At 41.5% G+C, this 16,729-nt stretch overlaps 5 protein-coding genes across 5 annotated transcripts; 3 read left to right on the top strand and 2 right to left on the bottom strand.

Moving 5' to 3' along the window:
• Positions 1 to 6: 6 nt before the first annotated feature.
• On the top strand, positions 7 to 1,758 carry LOC129584043 (calcyclin-binding protein-like). The gene is made up of 6 exons (XM_055476133.1): positions 7 to 251; positions 328 to 511; positions 603 to 705; positions 808 to 1,005; positions 1,096 to 1,168; positions 1,449 to 1,758. The coding sequence occupies exons 1-6, from the start codon at positions 234 to 236 to the stop codon at positions 1,554 to 1,556; spliced, it is 684 nt and encodes a 227-aa protein (XP_055332108.1). The 5' UTR covers positions 7 to 233; the 3' UTR covers positions 1,557 to 1,758.
• Positions 1,759 to 2,496: 738 nt separating this feature from the next.
• On the bottom strand, positions 2,497 to 4,453 carry LOC129583975 (uncharacterized). The gene is made up of 2 exons (XM_055476046.1): positions 3,606 to 4,453; positions 2,497 to 3,532 (listed from the first exon to the last, which is right to left on the bottom strand). Exons 1-2 carry the CDS (start codon positions 3,966 to 3,968, stop codon positions 2,951 to 2,953), a joined length of 945 nt encoding a protein of 314 aa, XP_055332021.1. The 5' UTR covers positions 3,969 to 4,453; the 3' UTR covers positions 2,497 to 2,950.
• An 848-nt stretch (positions 4,454 to 5,301) lies between these two features.
• On the top strand, positions 5,302 to 9,129 carry LOC129583974 (proton-coupled amino acid transporter 1-like). Its single transcript, XM_055476045.1, has 12 exons — positions 5,302 to 5,678; positions 5,765 to 6,055; positions 6,276 to 6,366; positions 6,477 to 6,513; positions 6,694 to 6,745; positions 6,885 to 6,971; positions 7,077 to 7,161; positions 7,393 to 7,657; positions 7,732 to 7,918; positions 8,268 to 8,328; positions 8,461 to 8,572; positions 8,662 to 9,129. Exons 2-12 carry the CDS (start codon positions 5,841 to 5,843, stop codon positions 8,970 to 8,972), a joined length of 1,503 nt encoding a protein of 500 aa, XP_055332020.1. The 5' UTR covers positions 5,302 to 5,678; positions 5,765 to 5,840; the 3' UTR covers positions 8,973 to 9,129.
• A 430-nt stretch (positions 9,130 to 9,559) lies between these two features.
• Positions 9,560 to 12,999, top strand: LOC129583991 (chitin deacetylase 1-like). The gene is made up of 10 exons (XM_055476063.1): positions 9,560 to 9,933; positions 10,018 to 10,144; positions 10,214 to 10,343; positions 10,602 to 10,663; positions 10,831 to 10,955; positions 11,057 to 11,253; positions 11,426 to 11,633; positions 11,770 to 11,970; positions 12,168 to 12,199; positions 12,319 to 12,999. The coding sequence occupies exons 1-10, from the start codon at positions 9,769 to 9,771 to the stop codon at positions 12,740 to 12,742; spliced, it is 1,671 nt and encodes a 556-aa protein (XP_055332038.1). The 5' UTR covers positions 9,560 to 9,768; the 3' UTR covers positions 12,743 to 12,999.
• Positions 13,000 to 13,016: 17 nt separating this feature from the next.
• On the bottom strand, positions 13,017 to 16,119 carry LOC129583992 (D-2-hydroxyglutarate dehydrogenase, mitochondrial-like). The gene is made up of 8 exons (XM_055476064.1): positions 15,578 to 16,119; positions 15,303 to 15,500; positions 14,889 to 15,002; positions 14,617 to 14,696; positions 14,429 to 14,513; positions 14,148 to 14,231; positions 13,795 to 14,081; positions 13,017 to 13,720 (listed from the first exon to the last, which is right to left on the bottom strand). The coding sequence occupies exons 1-8, from the start codon at positions 15,855 to 15,857 to the stop codon at positions 13,277 to 13,279; spliced, it is 1,572 nt and encodes a 523-aa protein (XP_055332039.1). The 5' UTR covers positions 15,858 to 16,119; the 3' UTR covers positions 13,017 to 13,276.
• Between the last annotated feature and the right edge of the window lie 610 nt (positions 16,120 to 16,729).

Genomic DNA, 16,729 nt, shown 5'->3' with positions numbered 1-16,729 from the left:
CAGAGGTTACGGCGGGCGGCAGTTAGGTTACTGAGGTGATTTGCAAGTTTTGTGCAGGGTTTTTTTCGTGACGATTTGTGCTGTCCGCTCTCAAAATGAAGTAAATTAAATCTGAACTGTGCAAAGTTTTTGTGGCTTCTCTTTTTGAAGTTGCGCTCTCAGTTTGAGAATTGGATTATAAAGAATCTTTTAAGCGGCACGAGAAGTTCTGTTGAGTAAACATATTTTGAGAAATGGATCCTGTAGCAGAGGTAAGACTGGCTGATCACGAACTGCTTGCGATTTGTTTTAGTCGCAATTCTAGTGTGCATTTGCGTTTTTGGCCAGTCGCGATTGGATGTGGACGAGTTAAAGCAGCTCTTCGAGAAGGCTTCGCGACCTTTTGTGAAAAACCTTCTCACTGCGGAAATTAGCAAGCTGGAGAACGACATTAATCGTCGTGCGGGGCAGGGACCGAAAAAAGCGGTCTCTGCGGCGCCAGCGACCAGTCGGACCAAGATCAGCTTGTACGGTGCGTCAAAATGACCCCATGCCCCTCTCCCTACTCCGCTATTAGCAGTATTGCAGAATACTTGCAATTATTATTATTTTTGTGTGCTTAGGATGGGATCAGTCCGACAAATTCCTTACTTTGTACATCAGCGATAAATTGAAGGATATTAAGGGGATTCCGGCTGAAAATGTCACATCGTCGTTCTCAGAACGGTTCGTAAATCCGCTTTCGTCATTATGCGCTCCCAGAAGCATTTTTCTTGAACAGAAAAATCTCAGTTTTTTTAATTTCTTCTTAAAACTTGCTGGTTTTAGGGGCGCTCACATGGAAGTGAAGGGTCTGAACGGGCGCGATTATTATTTCGATTTAGCCAACTTGGCCTACGCAATTATCCCCGAGGAATCTACTCACAAACTGCGCGGCGATTCTGTGGTGCTGAATCTGCGGAAAAAAGAATCCAAAACATGGGAATGCGTTACCGCGGCGGAGAAGCAGCGGAAAGACAAAAAGGCGTACGATAGAGATATTAATCGCCAAAATGTTCCGGTGTTTATATGCTGACAGTCCTTTACTCGGGTTGTTCGTTGTTGATTGTACTGTAGACAAGAAAAATTTGACATGGATTCGGATGCCAAATCGGATCCTTCCGCTAGCATGATGACTATGATGAAAAAGGTGTGTTACGTGTAATTTTGTATCAAAATGTGTCCGCATGAGTGATATAAATTATAACCCATTGCGATTGGGTTTAACGTGTTAATGGTACTGAAAAGCGGTGCTCGTTAAATACGAAAATGCTTACATTGCCCTGATTTTCTTAATTCTGTCATTTCATTTACTTTGTATAATAACCTTCAAAATATTGATAAATCATCAGAGTCTACACTGAGGTCTCAAAAAAAAACTCTGCAAAATATGTGATATATTGTCTGATCTTGCCGATTTTTGTTTGCAGATGTACGAGGAAGGAGATGATGATATGAAACGGACCATCAGCAAAGCATGGTTTGAAGCGTCTCAAAAGCAGAATAAGGGAATGAAACCGGAGTCGTTCGGAATGTGATGGCGATTTTTCCTTCTTTTCATGATGATTTGGTTTCGGAAATTTAATTTGTCCGTATTCGCCTTTTGTTCCAGTTTAGACTACTTGTGTCGAACATCTCTTCTGCTCGATGTTTATGAATGAACTTTCTATATGTCTGGCTGCGGTTTCAGATTTTCTAAAATTTTGGGAGACGAAGATTTATTAAAACCGCATACTCGTACTAACAATACGATTGCAAAGGACTACACGGGGCTTTCCTACACTTTTGCCAAACAGTACTTTATAAATTCGATGCGCACGGCATCTTCGAACAGTGACTAAACGAGACCCCCATCGACCTCGGGACTTTTTTTTAGAGCAAATCTGACCTCGGGATAATTTTCAGCGCATTTTTCTGATATAGAAACCATTTTTCAAAATTTTTTTTGAAAGAAAAAATTTCTGACTGCCGGGCCCCCATACGCCCCCCAATAACCTTGGGCGGCTGCAATGACGCCACTAACAAAACTCTTATTTTAGCATTTCGAACACTTTTTCTAGGTGAATCGATGTCGCTGATCCTGAATATGTTGTTAGAAAAATTGTTTGAGCCAAAGGAAAGAAAAATTTTTGATAAAAACAAAATTTTGCAAAATTTTCCTAAAACTTTTAAAATGAAAAAATCTTTCTTCAAATAACTCATACAATTTTTCTGACAGCATATTCAGAATCAGCGACATCGATTCACCTAGAAAACGTGTTCAAAATGCAAAAATAAGAGTTTTGTTAGTGGCGTCATTGCAGCCGCCCAAGGTTATTGGGGGGCGTATGGGGGCCCGGCAGTCAGAAATTTTTTTCTTTCAAAAAAAATTTTGAAAAATGGTTTCTATATCAGAAAAATGCGCTGAAAATTATCCCGAGGTCAGATTTGCTCTAAAAAAAAGTCCCGAGGTCGATGGGGGTCTCGTTTAGTCACTGTCTTCGAATAATAATTCAGCGAGCATCGAAAAACAGAAAACTAAAAAGCGGAGTATTTCTATAGAATTTGACAGATAATCCCATGAGCAATGGAAACGGGAATCAGATCAACAGAACAGTTGATAATCAACAGGAAAAACAATTGATTAACCCAATGCATCATTGAACCGCAACAATTTCTATTCAGAGTTATGGTCACTACTGTAATCATTCCTAATTTCCTACTTACGGTTAGTGCCGTTGAGCGTTATGTAGCAAAAAAAAACAGTGAACCATCTAGTTGAACGTACTCATTTCTATCTACAAGAGAAAAAAATAAACTACTAGAAGGCGCATTTCCACAAGGTACTTCCGTCGTTATTTTCCAGCAGGAATAGTTTCTTAATCCATATCCTGCATTGACCTGCAATACTTGAAGAAATCTGCATCTGGTTTCTCCATAGCTCGCCAGAACTTCAGTTATTGTTTTGACGTTTGAAATTCTGTATGCTCGCAAAAGAGGTTGCATGAAACGCCCGAAATTCCTCGGGAATGGTTGGGTCACCTTGAAGCAACAATCCCAATGTTGCATTGCAACTTTCTGCTAGACCGAAATCTCCACCTGCAAGAAGGAGGCGGACCTTTCGACGATACAGTTTGATACGTTCTAAAACGGGCTGTTCTGGGAATTCAGTCAGCACCAGCACATAAGCCGCCTCACGCCAATTCTGTTCGTCTTCCAATACATCGGCCAGAAGTAGTTGTAGTTTGAACATTTGTTCCTTGAATGCACTCGTGCTTTTACTAAGCGCATATTTAAGCACTGATTTTCGTGTTTCCGCATCCAAATCATACACGGAAGTCGCGAATTCTTCGAGATACTGCCGCGCTGAGATAACATTGAATGATTCCCGGAGGATTGTGTTTAAGAAATGCTCCAGGCATTCCTCTTTGGCATGGTTATCGGGCAGTCCGCGGATCAAATCCATCACCTTCGCAAACTGCTCCGTTAAATCACAGGGCTTCCCTAACGAAACAATTAGACGATCCATCGAGCTCTATAAAAAAAATAATAATAGACCAAAGCCTGAAAACAGTAAAAATTAAACAGTTGCATGAATTGCGTCATACCTTAGCAACTTCGACGAGGTGCTTGTGTTTCAAGTGCTGAAGCGAACTGCGGATCTCTTCGGAAGCGGCGCTATCAATGAGCAGGCCCAAACGGTGGATGTAGTTCTCCGCTTCCGTGAACTCCTCAGCCTCCAGGAACAGGCGCCCAATTTGTAAATACAAATCCATCTTATTCTCCTTGGTATACTGCTTCTGTCCACTCTCCAGCGGGATCTGTGACAGCACACGGGCCGCCTGCAACCAGTTCTGTTCGCGCTCCAACTCGGCGGCCAAGCGCAGTCGCAGCGGATACATCTGCTCCTCGAAAGAGATGGAGCGCGACTGCATTTTGTCCAAGGCATAACTGATGACCATCTTTTGCATCTCCGCGTCGAGATCATTCACTCCCGTTACAAATTCGTTCAGGTACTGCCGTGCCGAGACGATGTTGAAGGATTCGCGCAGAATCACGTCCAGGAAGGATTTCAGGCATTCACCTTTAACATCGCTGCTCGGCAGCTAGCGGACTACGTCCATCAATGCACGGCCCTGTTCGCCGGACTCACGAAACGTTCCCTGGCCGCTTCCTATCTGGTTCAGAATTTCCTTGAAAACCTGCACTTGCTCCATGACGGCTCAGGAGACAAATGTCATAAATCGAATAAGAAGCAAACACAATTTTCAGTGCCGATTTTGTAATCTACGTCAAACCGCGAATCATACGCTAATCTTCTACACCAGAAACTAAAGTAATAATTAATGAAAAGTGCACAGATTGCAGGAAAACAGAAATGAAGCCAACAAACCTTCGGAACTTTCAGTTGCATGGTTTTTCAGGGTCGGTTCGGTTGGCTTTGACGGAAAAGTGAACAACACTGTCGGTCTCCCAATTGAGCGGCAGTCACAAAGCAAACGGCCAGGAATGCGGTACTGGTTATATGAATACGAGTACTACTACTGTATGTCTGTAGTCCATATTGTACTACATGCTACATGAACGCATGTTATGAAAAACATAATTATGTATATCTATCAACCTTTATTGAGTTCCGCTTGCTGTTACGCGGCAAAAAACCCCTATTACAAATTAGGGGAAAAGGCACGCATAACCTATTCTTTTTTAAAGTTTTGTAAACAAAACTCGCGCAACCGAAGCATCAATAAGGTAAAAGACCGCTTGCTCTCCTCTACTTTGCACATGAATCTTATTTTTTGGTAATTTTAAAGAAGGAATTAGAGAGTATAGAGATTATAGTAAATATATAGGGAAAGGACGATCACAATACAAATATGCGGGGTGAAACCAGGGTGCACAGTAAAACACTAAATTTGGACAGAAAATCGGAAATGTTCTAACCAGCAACTGGATAAAATTGCTTGCAACACCAATAACTATTCTTATTTCGGTCGCTGTGTAGTCAGTCTCGCACAAAAAATATATAATTATATGAGGTACTGTACATACTATTTTTCGCAAATTATATACTTCTGAGATATGAATAATTTAAGACGACAGGCAGACGTAGTACATTTTGTATGGCCTTACAACGTTATTTTCTTTAAAACAACAGCTTGAAGCTAATCGGATCGATTGGACTTCCGGTCATGGCGCAGCACCCCGAAAATAAGATAGGTACGCAAGCAGGATAAGGTCACATATGCGGTTTTAAAATTAATATTACAGAAAAATCGAATTGTAACCACTTGTCATTTGAGAAAGATTACCAAGAAACGTTTTGTTAGGCACAAAACTGTATCGGCATTTTTCGTTCTTTTTCTATCGACATGGTGTAATTTACCGCGGTTGATAAACAAGTTGCCCATTTGAACCGAACCCGCAATCTGAAAGCATGTCTACCACGTTATTCATAAGCAGCGACATTCCTGAAAGGTTCGTCCGATAATATTGTTACGCAGAGTCAGATAGCAGGAAATGGACCAAGTATGGCGATTTCCTTACAAACCCAGATTAGTCAAATGCAGCAGCCCGTACAAACAATCCGAGTCATATGTTACCGCAGCGTTCTGCCATCCGCATTCGGCATAGCAACTGTTTCCGTCTCCGATTGCGGTACTCCATCAGAGCAGTGCCAGGTAGCTTTCGAAACATTTGGTATCAATTTCAAAAATACCCTCTTCGACACAATCGGATAAGAGGACCAATATGTTTATTTATTTAGTGTCCAACCGGTACTGTGCCGTATTCTACCGTGTCTGGGATTCCAACCGGATGCAGCTGCGTAATTCTATGCCAAAATGTCTTTCCCTGACGGAGTATCACACGCGCCTACATCGGTGATAAACAGTGTCGACAGTGATTTTGCGGTGTCACCAGTAAATACTGTTGGACATGGTGAGGATGCGGCCAGGGAAAACTACGAAAGAAAAGATGTGGAAAGTGAGCGGGAATTGGATCCGTTTGCGCACGCTGACCTCGGTGAAGACAGGAGAAATGCACAAACCACCACGACGTAAGTACGCGGTTTGCATGTCCGTAGCAGGATAATCCATTCCTTAAATCCCCAAAGACTTTAAAATTTCATAGGCTAAATCGTTTTAAAAATTAATTTGAATTATCAGCTGCTACAGATCTTTTACTTCGTCGACACTTACAAAGAACTTACAATTCATACTCGTAGTGTTTTTTTACCACTGGCAATCGTGATGTCCTTCCATGTTTACAACTTGTAGAAATCTTCAAACCCTCATGCACTTGCTCAAAGGAAACATCGGGACCGGCATATTTGCCATGGCAAGCGCAGTGAACAACGCAGGCTTGGCGGTATGTGTTGTATAAGGTGGCGAGAAAAAGAATTAGCCCGCTTTGCCAGTTTGTACAGTTGTAACGATTTTTTATATTGTCTTCAACGATTTTTTATGTTTGGATTCCAGACGGGAACGATTGCCATTGTTGTGATGGGATTTATTTGTTAGTGTTTATACGAATAGACAACGAATCTTTTGTTTCCTTTTTGAGTGCTCGCTACACAAAGTACGAGTAGTAATTTTTATTCTCGATATACCTTACATTGCGGTTGAACTGGAAATACATTATTACTGATTTTAATGCATATATGATATGTTCTACAATTTTTATGGGTTTTCCCAGGTATTCATTGTATGCACATTCTTGTGAACTGTGCCCACCATCTCTGCAAAGTGTGAGTGATAAGATATTAATTGTCACTGTTTAAATCGAATTGTTACAAACACATTGCACGTGATAGCGACTTTGTTGTAAATTACACTGCTTTTTGCAGCTGCAGTCAATGCCATTGCATCTGTGTTTTATTTCTTCAGAGAAGGAAAAAACGCTTTGGATTACGGGGAAGTTGTTCAGGCGGCATTCAGACAAAGCTCATACAGTAAATACGCAAATCTCTCCAAGTAGGTATTTCGAATTCCAGTTGCTTGTCGGCTGACTAACAATAAGAAGAATACGAAGCCAAAACTTGATATTAGCCGGGAGTGCAAGAAATCTCTTCGTTGCAGAAAAGTTGTGGATCTGTTTATAATTGTATCGCAGTTTGGATTCTGCTGCGTTTACATCGTTTACGTCGCCACGACGCTACAAGATGTATGTATTTTTAGTTTCACATATTTATATGTGCAATATGATTACGTAAACAATTATCTTATATATATTTGCATAATTAGAGTAGATAACAAATTGTGGAATCACCTTATATAATTGCACACATTATGCTGTTTATTCTATTGGATTTAATTAGAGGTGTACGCATGCGTTGAACCAATTTGAATGCAATAGAAACTACGTAGGTAACCCGTCAAACTTTATGCATTCCAGGTAATTCGCTACTATACGGACGTTGAGCTGCCGATACAGGCGTACACAGCTATGGTACTTCCCTTCTTGATTCTGCTTTGTTACATTCGGAGCCTAAAGATTCTAGCGCCCTTTTCCTTGGCAGCCAATCTCATCTTATGCACCTGTCTGGTGATAATTTTTGTTTACGTTTTTGGCCATTTAAAATCAGTTGACTCGGTACCACAATTTGCCGGATGGTCGAAATTGCCGCTGTTTTTTGGGACTGCAATATACGCTTTTGAAGGTATGGTATTTGTTATTTGTTAACAATGACTGTTCCAGTGACTCGTAATTATAACATAACATGTCATAACTCAGGGATTGGAATTGTCCTGCCAATCGAAAATCGAATGAAAAATCCACAGGATTTTGGAGGGTGGACAGGAATTCTTAATGTCGGGATGGTGATTATCACTGCACTGTACACCGCTGCTGGCTTTTTTGGCTACCTTGCATTTGGTACCGAAATAGAAGACACCATTACTCTAAATTTGCCGCATAAAGGGTGAGTATTAGACAAAATTACTACAAGATCTAGTTACGATTTCGGATTACTGCTACGTATCTGTACACCATTGCCATATAATTTTTTTGGTATTTTTTGCAATATAATTATTATTACTTTGCCATGTACTTACTTATTTTTATTGAAGCAATAACATGCAACTTGAAATGTCTACCGGAAAATATATCGCTACTGGACAATTTTTCGTATCGAAAATACACAGACTGCGGACTATAATTGCACACCCACCTTTCGATCTGATTTATAGCTTCAGATCGCACATCAGTAACATCGTTAATTCATCATGACTTGATACTCTGATATACGGTAATGTTAATGCCATTTTTAGGATATATATTGTGGTTATCCTTCTGGTCGGTCTCGTCGTTTTTTATTCCTATTCCCTTCAGGTAACTTTGTAAACCACTCGTTAAAATGCTTTGCTGGAGATTGATACTTTCTTGCTGTCAAGCGCTATTGTATTTGTGTGTCTGCAGTACTACATATCTATATTATGCTTTATTTTCATATTTGTTTTGCAGTTCTACGTCCCTTTTGAAATTTTGTGGCCAACAGTGAAGAAGCGTCTGAGGACGCCTCTCCAAGTGAAGATCGGTGAATATTTATTTCGCACCGGCATTGTGATATTTACGTGTAAGTTTTTCACGAACACTATTGTGACCGTATATATACTTATGTACTTAAAATTTCATCATGTGCATGCTGACTCTTACTAATTTTAGTTCTTCTTGCCGTTGCTATTCCTAAACTGGGATTATTCATCTCCCTTGTGGGAGCAGTGGGAAGTAGTTCCCTTGCACTTATATTTCCACCGGTCTTAGAAACTGTCACCTACGGTTGGCAGAATCAAGGCAAGCTGCACTGGAAGTTGATAAAGAACGCCGCCATATTTATATTTGGAATTCTTGGTTTTGTTACCGGGACCTATGTAGCCATTTTAGAAATCGTTTTGTCATTCGAGAAAGATGCTAGAGATAGCGCGACTACTACCGCAATTCCTACTCAGGCAGTACATGTCCAATACCTTTCGTGATAAAAATACGTATTTTATTTGGATGTTTTTATTTTTTACTTGTTGTAATGCTCATTTAAACACTGTGATCAATCCTGGCAAGTCCTTTATGTACGCCACACTAATTAAACGGGCACAATAATTTACTATAATAACGCAAACCTTAATCGAAATTAAATTAAAACATGAAATGCGCAGCACACTGAGATCCTAAACAGTTGTAAATTACTGTACAGTTTTTGCATGCGACAGCTGCAAAGCTGCATAATAAAATATACGATGTAAAAAAACCACAATAAGTGCTAAAGCAAATTTTATTATGCTGAAGAGCATAACAAATTTTTCATATGTATGTACTTTACAATAAATTCCAGTAAGATGGGGCCGCTTGACCACTGCTTGTTTGTAGTACGATCGTACTGGGCCTTACGCAAAATAAATGCAGCAGCACGCGCAATACAGGCTTGAAAGCAGCTGTTTTTCTGGTATTGTAAGGCTGACCACTTAATGCCGGTTATTCCACAACATGAGCAATGTTAGCCGCACCATTGTTTCCTGCGCTGCATATTTATTTAGTTTATTTGTTAATGAGCAACGAGTAAATGAAAATGGCACTGCTACCTCTGTGTATCCTCTGCTACCTCTGTCTATAATATCCTTCGTGATAAAAAGTCTATGGATAGCAGTTTTGTAGGCGGCCGTAACATGTGCTGCATTTAACTTATGCCCGTTTGAAGTGCTTGAGTTTACCCAATTAACATATTCGTTCGTACAAAGTTTTGCTGGATAAACTTAGTTGAAATTGATTTACTTATTTATGAGCGGCACAACTAAAATGGTACCGCTGGATGTCGTAAAGTGGTTTAGGATGATCTGTTGTGGTTTCGCGTCCTTCCCAGTACTCATATTTGGAACGACCTTTAGGCAGTCATACGATGCCACATTTTGTATTGGACAAAGCAATGGTCTCTACGCCGATCCGGTAAACCAATTGTTGTAACAAACTATTTCCCATTATACTAGATTTATATGACGAGCCCGCTAAAATTCTTACTAATAATGCTAGAGCGACTGTGCAGCTTTCTACAGCTGCTTCAGCGATAAGACCTTCCACTTCTCCTGTCCACCGGGATTACGCTTTGACTTTGAGCTGCAAGTCTGCACCTGGAAAGCGAAATGTGTTACCGCTTTAGGTTAGAAGCCAAAGCGTGCGTTTTTTCTAAAAGGCTATTGCTGTGACGGTAATATCGTTTGTTCTGAAGGGCCGCAGAATAAAACCACTCCTTCACCGGTTCCGCATCCGGAACATGCTGCCACAGCCGCAGCAGAACTGGTGCAGTGCACGAGTTTGGATGATGTGCGCTGTGCGGACGGTTCCACGTGCATCGCACGGTACGTATTAAAGCATAAAATGCACCATTAAGTCTTATATACTGTAAATCGTTTTCTTACCAATTTTAATTTGGTAATTCAAATTAAAATTTTTTAGTGCTTTGGTTCCATAGCCTAAAGTGCACTTTAAATGAAATTGTAAAGATAAACGCCAACGCGCATTTTTTCCGAACGTATCATTATTTGAGATACTGACAAATTTTCTGTTATACATCTGTTCGCTTGATCAGAAGTTATACCGGCTTTTGTTTATTGCAGAACAAAAGTATGCGATACTGTGCGTGACTGTCCAGAAGGTGGCACGGATGAATACGGCTGTGGTAAACATATATACTCGTATTTCAGTAATTTACGATTTATTTAGTCTAAATGTGTTTTTCACATTCAGTTTGCTATGTCTGCTCACAAATCAGTAATTTTGCCATGTTGTTGGTTCTTGCGATGATGCATCCCATTTTTATACTCGCCCTTTTATTTCTGTATTTAGATGTCAAAGCCGACCAGTTTGCCAGCCAGCCGTGCAAAAAGGAAAACTGCGTCCTGCCCAGCTGCTTCTGCAGCGCAGATGGCACCCAAATACCAAACAATCTTCAGATGAATCAAGTTCCACAGGTAATCCAAATAAAGGCATCGGCAGACTGCAGAAACCCCAAAGCAAAACAAAAATTAACACGAGGCGCTGGTATCACAATAATCATTCCAGCCTTACACAGATGATTGTGCTGGCATTTTTGGGAGCCGTTAACATTCAGAACTATGACCTTACTCGTGCCCTCTTCCTTCCAACTCGTCTAAATCCCAACCAATGTCCGGTGCGTGGCACATTCTTCGTCTCGCACGAATACTCGGACTATTCGCAGATTGAACGGCTCTTCCGCAGTGGACATGAGATCGCACTCAGCACCATAAGGCAAGTGAAACCGAATATCCAAATTTAAGAAAAACCGAACATGTATACAGAACCTTTAATCGTAGCGTTCAGGGGTCGTCAAACACGGAGTGAAATGCAATACTATCTTTTAATTTATGCAAGATAGATGTAATTTTTGGTAGTGAACTAAAAGAAATTACTACTGTTACAGTCGAGATCGAGAAAATCAGTTTTGGTGGACCTCTGTATCCAGCTACAAAGACTGGGGCATGGAACTGCAAGGCCAGCGAGAAATCCTGAACAATTTCGCCCATATTCCGTTGACGGAAGTACGCGGAGCACAGGCACCCAGTCTGCATTTAGGCGGCAACACGCAGTTTGCGGCTATGCAGGATTTCGGCTTCGAATGGGACAGCTCGGTACATTTTGCAGTAGGCAGCAATTTGTTTAAGTTAGAAGTTAGAACTGACCTATATAAGCACTGCTGTTTTGTTTAATAATTTCGGCTGTAAACTAACTACTTTATTAAAAAATTTTATTTTCGCATGTGCTTAGATAACAGTACCGTCAGCCGGGCGACCTGTTTGGCCGTATAAATTAGCCTATTCGGTGCCGCACAAGTGCCATCAATCCGGCTGTCCGACAAGGCCGTATAACTTGTGGGAAATACCCATCAACCAGCTAGTGGACGCTCAAGGATTCGGATGCTCATCGCTTGGATCGTGCCGAAATGATGAATTTAAATCTTCGGACGAAGTATGTGATACAAATCCAAGGTCGCGATACGTAATTTGCGAATTCACTAATGAGCTGATATAGAAGGTTACAAAGGAGAATGCAATTCAAAAATTATGAACCAAAATAAAATGTGCTAATAGCTGTAAAATTAAGCATGTATTATATTTTCTGTGTATTGCATGATAAAATCTTCAGAGTCATTCTATGTTATACAGGTTTTGCAGTGGCTGTTGAAGAGATTCTACCGGTAGGTCGTTCTGCAATTTCCGTCTGATATCCGTTGCACATACGCCATCTCCAATGGAATTTCTTATATCGTCCTCAAATTGTCGAAACGAATTGTATACTTATATGTTTAATTCACAGGAATTATCATGACAACCGCGCACCGCTGGTGTTGCTCATCGATCACAACTGGATGCAGGACAACTTCGATGCCCTTTCGCGGTTCATCGAAACGGTCATTACAAAGCCGGAGCAGGACACCTTTTTCGTCACATATCACCAACTCGTACAATGGCTGCAAACGCCGACCACGTTAGATCTCATGGCGGAGTTCACAGCCTGGGCGTGCGATGAAGAAGCCACTCCGAATGTGTGTGAACCTATAGAGTGTGACCTTCCCTTTGTCCACGGTGGAAGTCGACGCTTCCGCGCCTGCATGGCGGCGTGTCCGGCTTCGTTTCCGTGGAAAGACAACGTCGACGGCAGACGGAGTGTTGACTCTTCAGCCAAAAAATATGTCGAAACTACTGCAGCCCAGTCCACAACAACAACCGCAGCACCGTGAATTCTTCACTATAGGTTAAACAACGTCATAATTTACCGAGTTTTTGTTTTTTTAATACACGAAATTAACTAGACCTGGTGTTGTACGCCTGCATTGTGACATAGCCATGTAGAATATGTTCTGTCTTTGCTTTTAGTAGTTTATTTTTTATCGTGACTGTTAGTAACTATACCGGCGGGAAAATCGGAGTCCATCCTAACAGTTAAAATGAGGGGTACTCAATTTCATAATCCGTGACATACTGAGTGAGCTTTTGTAACACCTAAGATAACATTATAACGACAGTATCCGTCACAAGAAAATCCGTACAACTTTTTAATCTGAAAGTTTCACATAAAATAAAGTTATAGGTGCATACAGCAATACATCCGTGAAACGATAAAAAAAGCGCATGCACAAAAAAATATGGTTCTAAACGGAAGGCACGGATATGTCTTTCGCAAACAGTCGATCTGCCAATACTTATTAAAGCGTATACATGTAATGATAGATCTGGAATATCTCCTTTTGACTTCTTCGACTATGGAAGAAAGGTTATTCATGTCCAAGGATACAACCATCATCCGGCAACACTTTGTAGGGATTCAAAATTCCTTTAGGATCGAATAGTTGTTTCATCTTTTTCATGACACTCACCGCTGCCGGGGACTGACTGTAATGGATAGCGTTCCTCTTTTTGAAACCCAGACCGTGTTCCGCTGAAATGGAACCTTTTTTCTCCCTGGTCCATTCAAATACAAATGGTTCTATCGCTTTTGCAACTTCCGGTGTATAATCAGCAGCAATAATGTTCAAGTGCAGATTGTTATCTCCCAAATGTCCATAACCAGCGGAAAAGATCACTTTAGACCCCAAACGTTCTTTCATATCTTGCACAAGTTGATACATCTGCTGTTTAGGAATGGATAGATCATATTTGTAACAGTATCCACGGCGAGCGGAAGCCTCTGCGACGCCTTCGCGAATTTTCCACACAGTCTGAAAATATTTTTAACGACTCCTGACAAATGCAAAAACTTTTGCAGCTTATGGTAACCTGGCACTAGCAGTACCTGCATTCGAGAAGGTTCGTCGGTAACGATGCCATCCGCTACCAAACCATTTCCCATCAAATCTTCCAACAGCTCATTTAATCGAGTAGAATCAGCTTCCGGCTGCCATCCCGAAACTTCAATAATGGCATAAAAAGGAAATTCTTTTAAAGGTGCAGGCACATTATGCTCTTCACAGGATACAGCAAAGCACTGAGTGTCCAGAAATTCGAAAGCTGACATGATGTCCGTTAGGCGGCTGCCGGCTTGTTGGTAGCACTGCAGAACATCCTCAAATGAATTCAATCCTGGAAAAATTTTTGGTTGTGATAACGTGTTCAGTCAGTATTAGCAATATATGCAATCCACCATACCTAGTAAACATAAACTGACTGATGTCGGTCGAGGAGGACAGAGGAGGGCAACTTGGGTTATTATTCCCAGACTTCCTTCGCTACCTGCACCATCCAGGGATATTAGAAACGGACACTATACACAACTGAATTTAACTGATTCATAAATCAGTTCCTCGCCGCGCTTTGTTGTAAGAATAAAAATTAGTATCGTGCATTTTTACGACTATAGAACGCGGCGATAAGCAGGTGTCGTTGCTTGTGGCAAATGCAGTGCACTCATATATTATACAGCATGTTACCAATGAACAGATGATGCAGATGGTATCCGGTATTGTCTTTTCGCATGTTTGTTCCAAAGGGAAGAATTGTTCCATCAGCCAAAACCTGAATAAAAGTATCCAGTGTGGATGGATCTGACATGAACGCAAGTTTTCCTCACAGGATATCGTCGTAACTATTATCGTAACGTTGCATGATACTAACCTACCACTTCCAGTCCAAGTACATTGGCATGCAGCGATCCGTAGCGTAAAAATCGTAACCCACCAGCGTTTGTGGCTACATTACCTACAGAATACCCAAATGTTCGCCAATTAATAGCATGAGCACAAGTACACTGTCCAGTGTCCACCAAATGTATGTTCTACAGTACTGTACTTTTATGGATTATTACGTTCAAGTATTCAAACAGAAGCGCATATGACAATAAGTACTTACACTTGTGCAATCACTAATTATACTGAAGAAATACGTATTCACCTCCTATGTGACAGGATCCTTTAGCTCCCAAATCCAGAGGCACAATCCGATCATTTTCCATAGCATGATTTTCCAGCGTTTCCAGTACGGTCCCAGCTTGAGCTACTGCTACGCCTGGAAAAACAACCAAACTTCTAAGCCCTGACCTGCCCAAAGAATTGTCACATTAATTTAACACTATTATCTTTCACAACAATAGTAGCGGAATGATCTGACTTTCAGCTTGGGCGTTCACCCGAAAACATTTAATAAATGTGTAACGTATATTGCCGCTACCAGGGCTACCTAACGAAACAAAAGTCGCTAAATTTCGAAATGATGGAGATCACAAAACCCTAAATATTTATTGATGCTTCTCCATGCAAATGTGTAAAAAGCACAAAAGAAATCGTAAAAAACCCCATTCCATAATACCAGAAATTTTGTCCAGGGAAATGATTTTGTTCATCAGTCCCATACTGATGACCACTTCATCAAACACGGGAACGCTTCCACCCACGAGGCCCGTGTTACCACCCTGCGGACACACGGCCAAACTGCGCTCGTTGCAGTGTTTCATTATGGCGGAAACCTGTTGCGTGTCTTTGGGACGGAGCACCACTTTGCTCTGTCCTGCAAGTGCACATCATAATAGTCCACCAACTCATGCAAAACGGGACGGAATGCAATATCTTCAAATGGCTACAGACCTCGACATATATTCAACCAGTCTACGTTATACCGCTCCAGATCATCATCGCTGGTTATCACATTATCACTGCCCAGAATCTGTCGAAATTTTGCAAGGTCCTGGTCGTTGATCTTCTCGTAGCTTCCACGCTTTATGGAATACCGATCGGCTGTGAACGGCACAGAAAACGTGGAGGCACAGCGAATGTGCCTTGGGTTGCACCTACGATTGGCCCAGGCAGTCCGACGCATGGCATACGAAACCATAACGTTCAATGACAGGAAAGATTTCGGAATCATTTTCGATGTCCAATCAAATGCGCATACAGACTGTGTTGTAAGAAGACTTAGGAGAGTTTCAAACGAACGAACGTATTCTGGTGCAAAAACCAAACCTTACTGCAACATAACGAAACCCCTTTCCAGCTTCGATTAATCCACCTCGCAAAGGTTTGTCACAAAATTGACCACAAATGGCACCAAATTAGTTGAAATTGCCAACGAACAAATAAAATAGTCTAAATAAATGGCTAATGGTAAGTACTTGATAATTATTTAAATCTGGTTGCTTTTTTACAGTTTTCCTACTGTGAGCGCAGGCGTACATGCGTACACCCTCGCTTTGGCAGTCTGTTGTGTTTTGCTGCACGCCCGCCTTACGCGTGGCGGAAGCACGCTGTTCTGCACGCACCCGCACTGTGTGGCGGCTACGTGCGCATTTTCCACGCTTGCTGTAGTCAGCAATGCGGAGTTGTCGATGAGGAAATTCTATCGAATTTAGTCTGCGTTTTATAAATTCCTAGCAATCACGCCGTTTCTCGCTTTCCGTAGCGTAGGCGCATTTATAGCATTGCTAGGCTTTTTGGTAGGCAGAATTCCGTCAATTCTGTTCCTACGCGTGAACCTTCATTGGGTCCACGCTTTCATGGTAGCAGGAGCTGTGTTTCTCCAGAATTATCTCTGAAGTTCTCCCGTCCATTTGACGAGGTGTGGAGGAAGTCTCCCGCGAGAAAGGGCTCGCGTACGGATCGGTGGCGAAGGAGCGTTTGGATCTCAGCAGATCAGCACCAGTGTGTCTCTACTGAGTAGAGCACGCTGTACTGACCTGACGCGATCAAGGCTACTGAAGTAGCTTTGATTGGAGGGGCACAAGCGCCGAAAAAGATCGCCGC

The sequence above is a fragment of the Paramacrobiotus metropolitanus genome, unplaced genomic scaffold, assembly GCF_019649055.1.
Source record: "Paramacrobiotus metropolitanus isolate TYO unplaced genomic scaffold, Prichtersi_v1.0 Parri_scaffold0000012, whole genome shotgun sequence".
NCBI lineage: Eukaryota > Metazoa > Tardigrada > Eutardigrada > Parachela > Macrobiotidae > Paramacrobiotus > Paramacrobiotus metropolitanus.
Note: the sequence above shows the minus strand (reverse complement) of the source record. Positions and strands in the feature narration are given on the sequence as shown.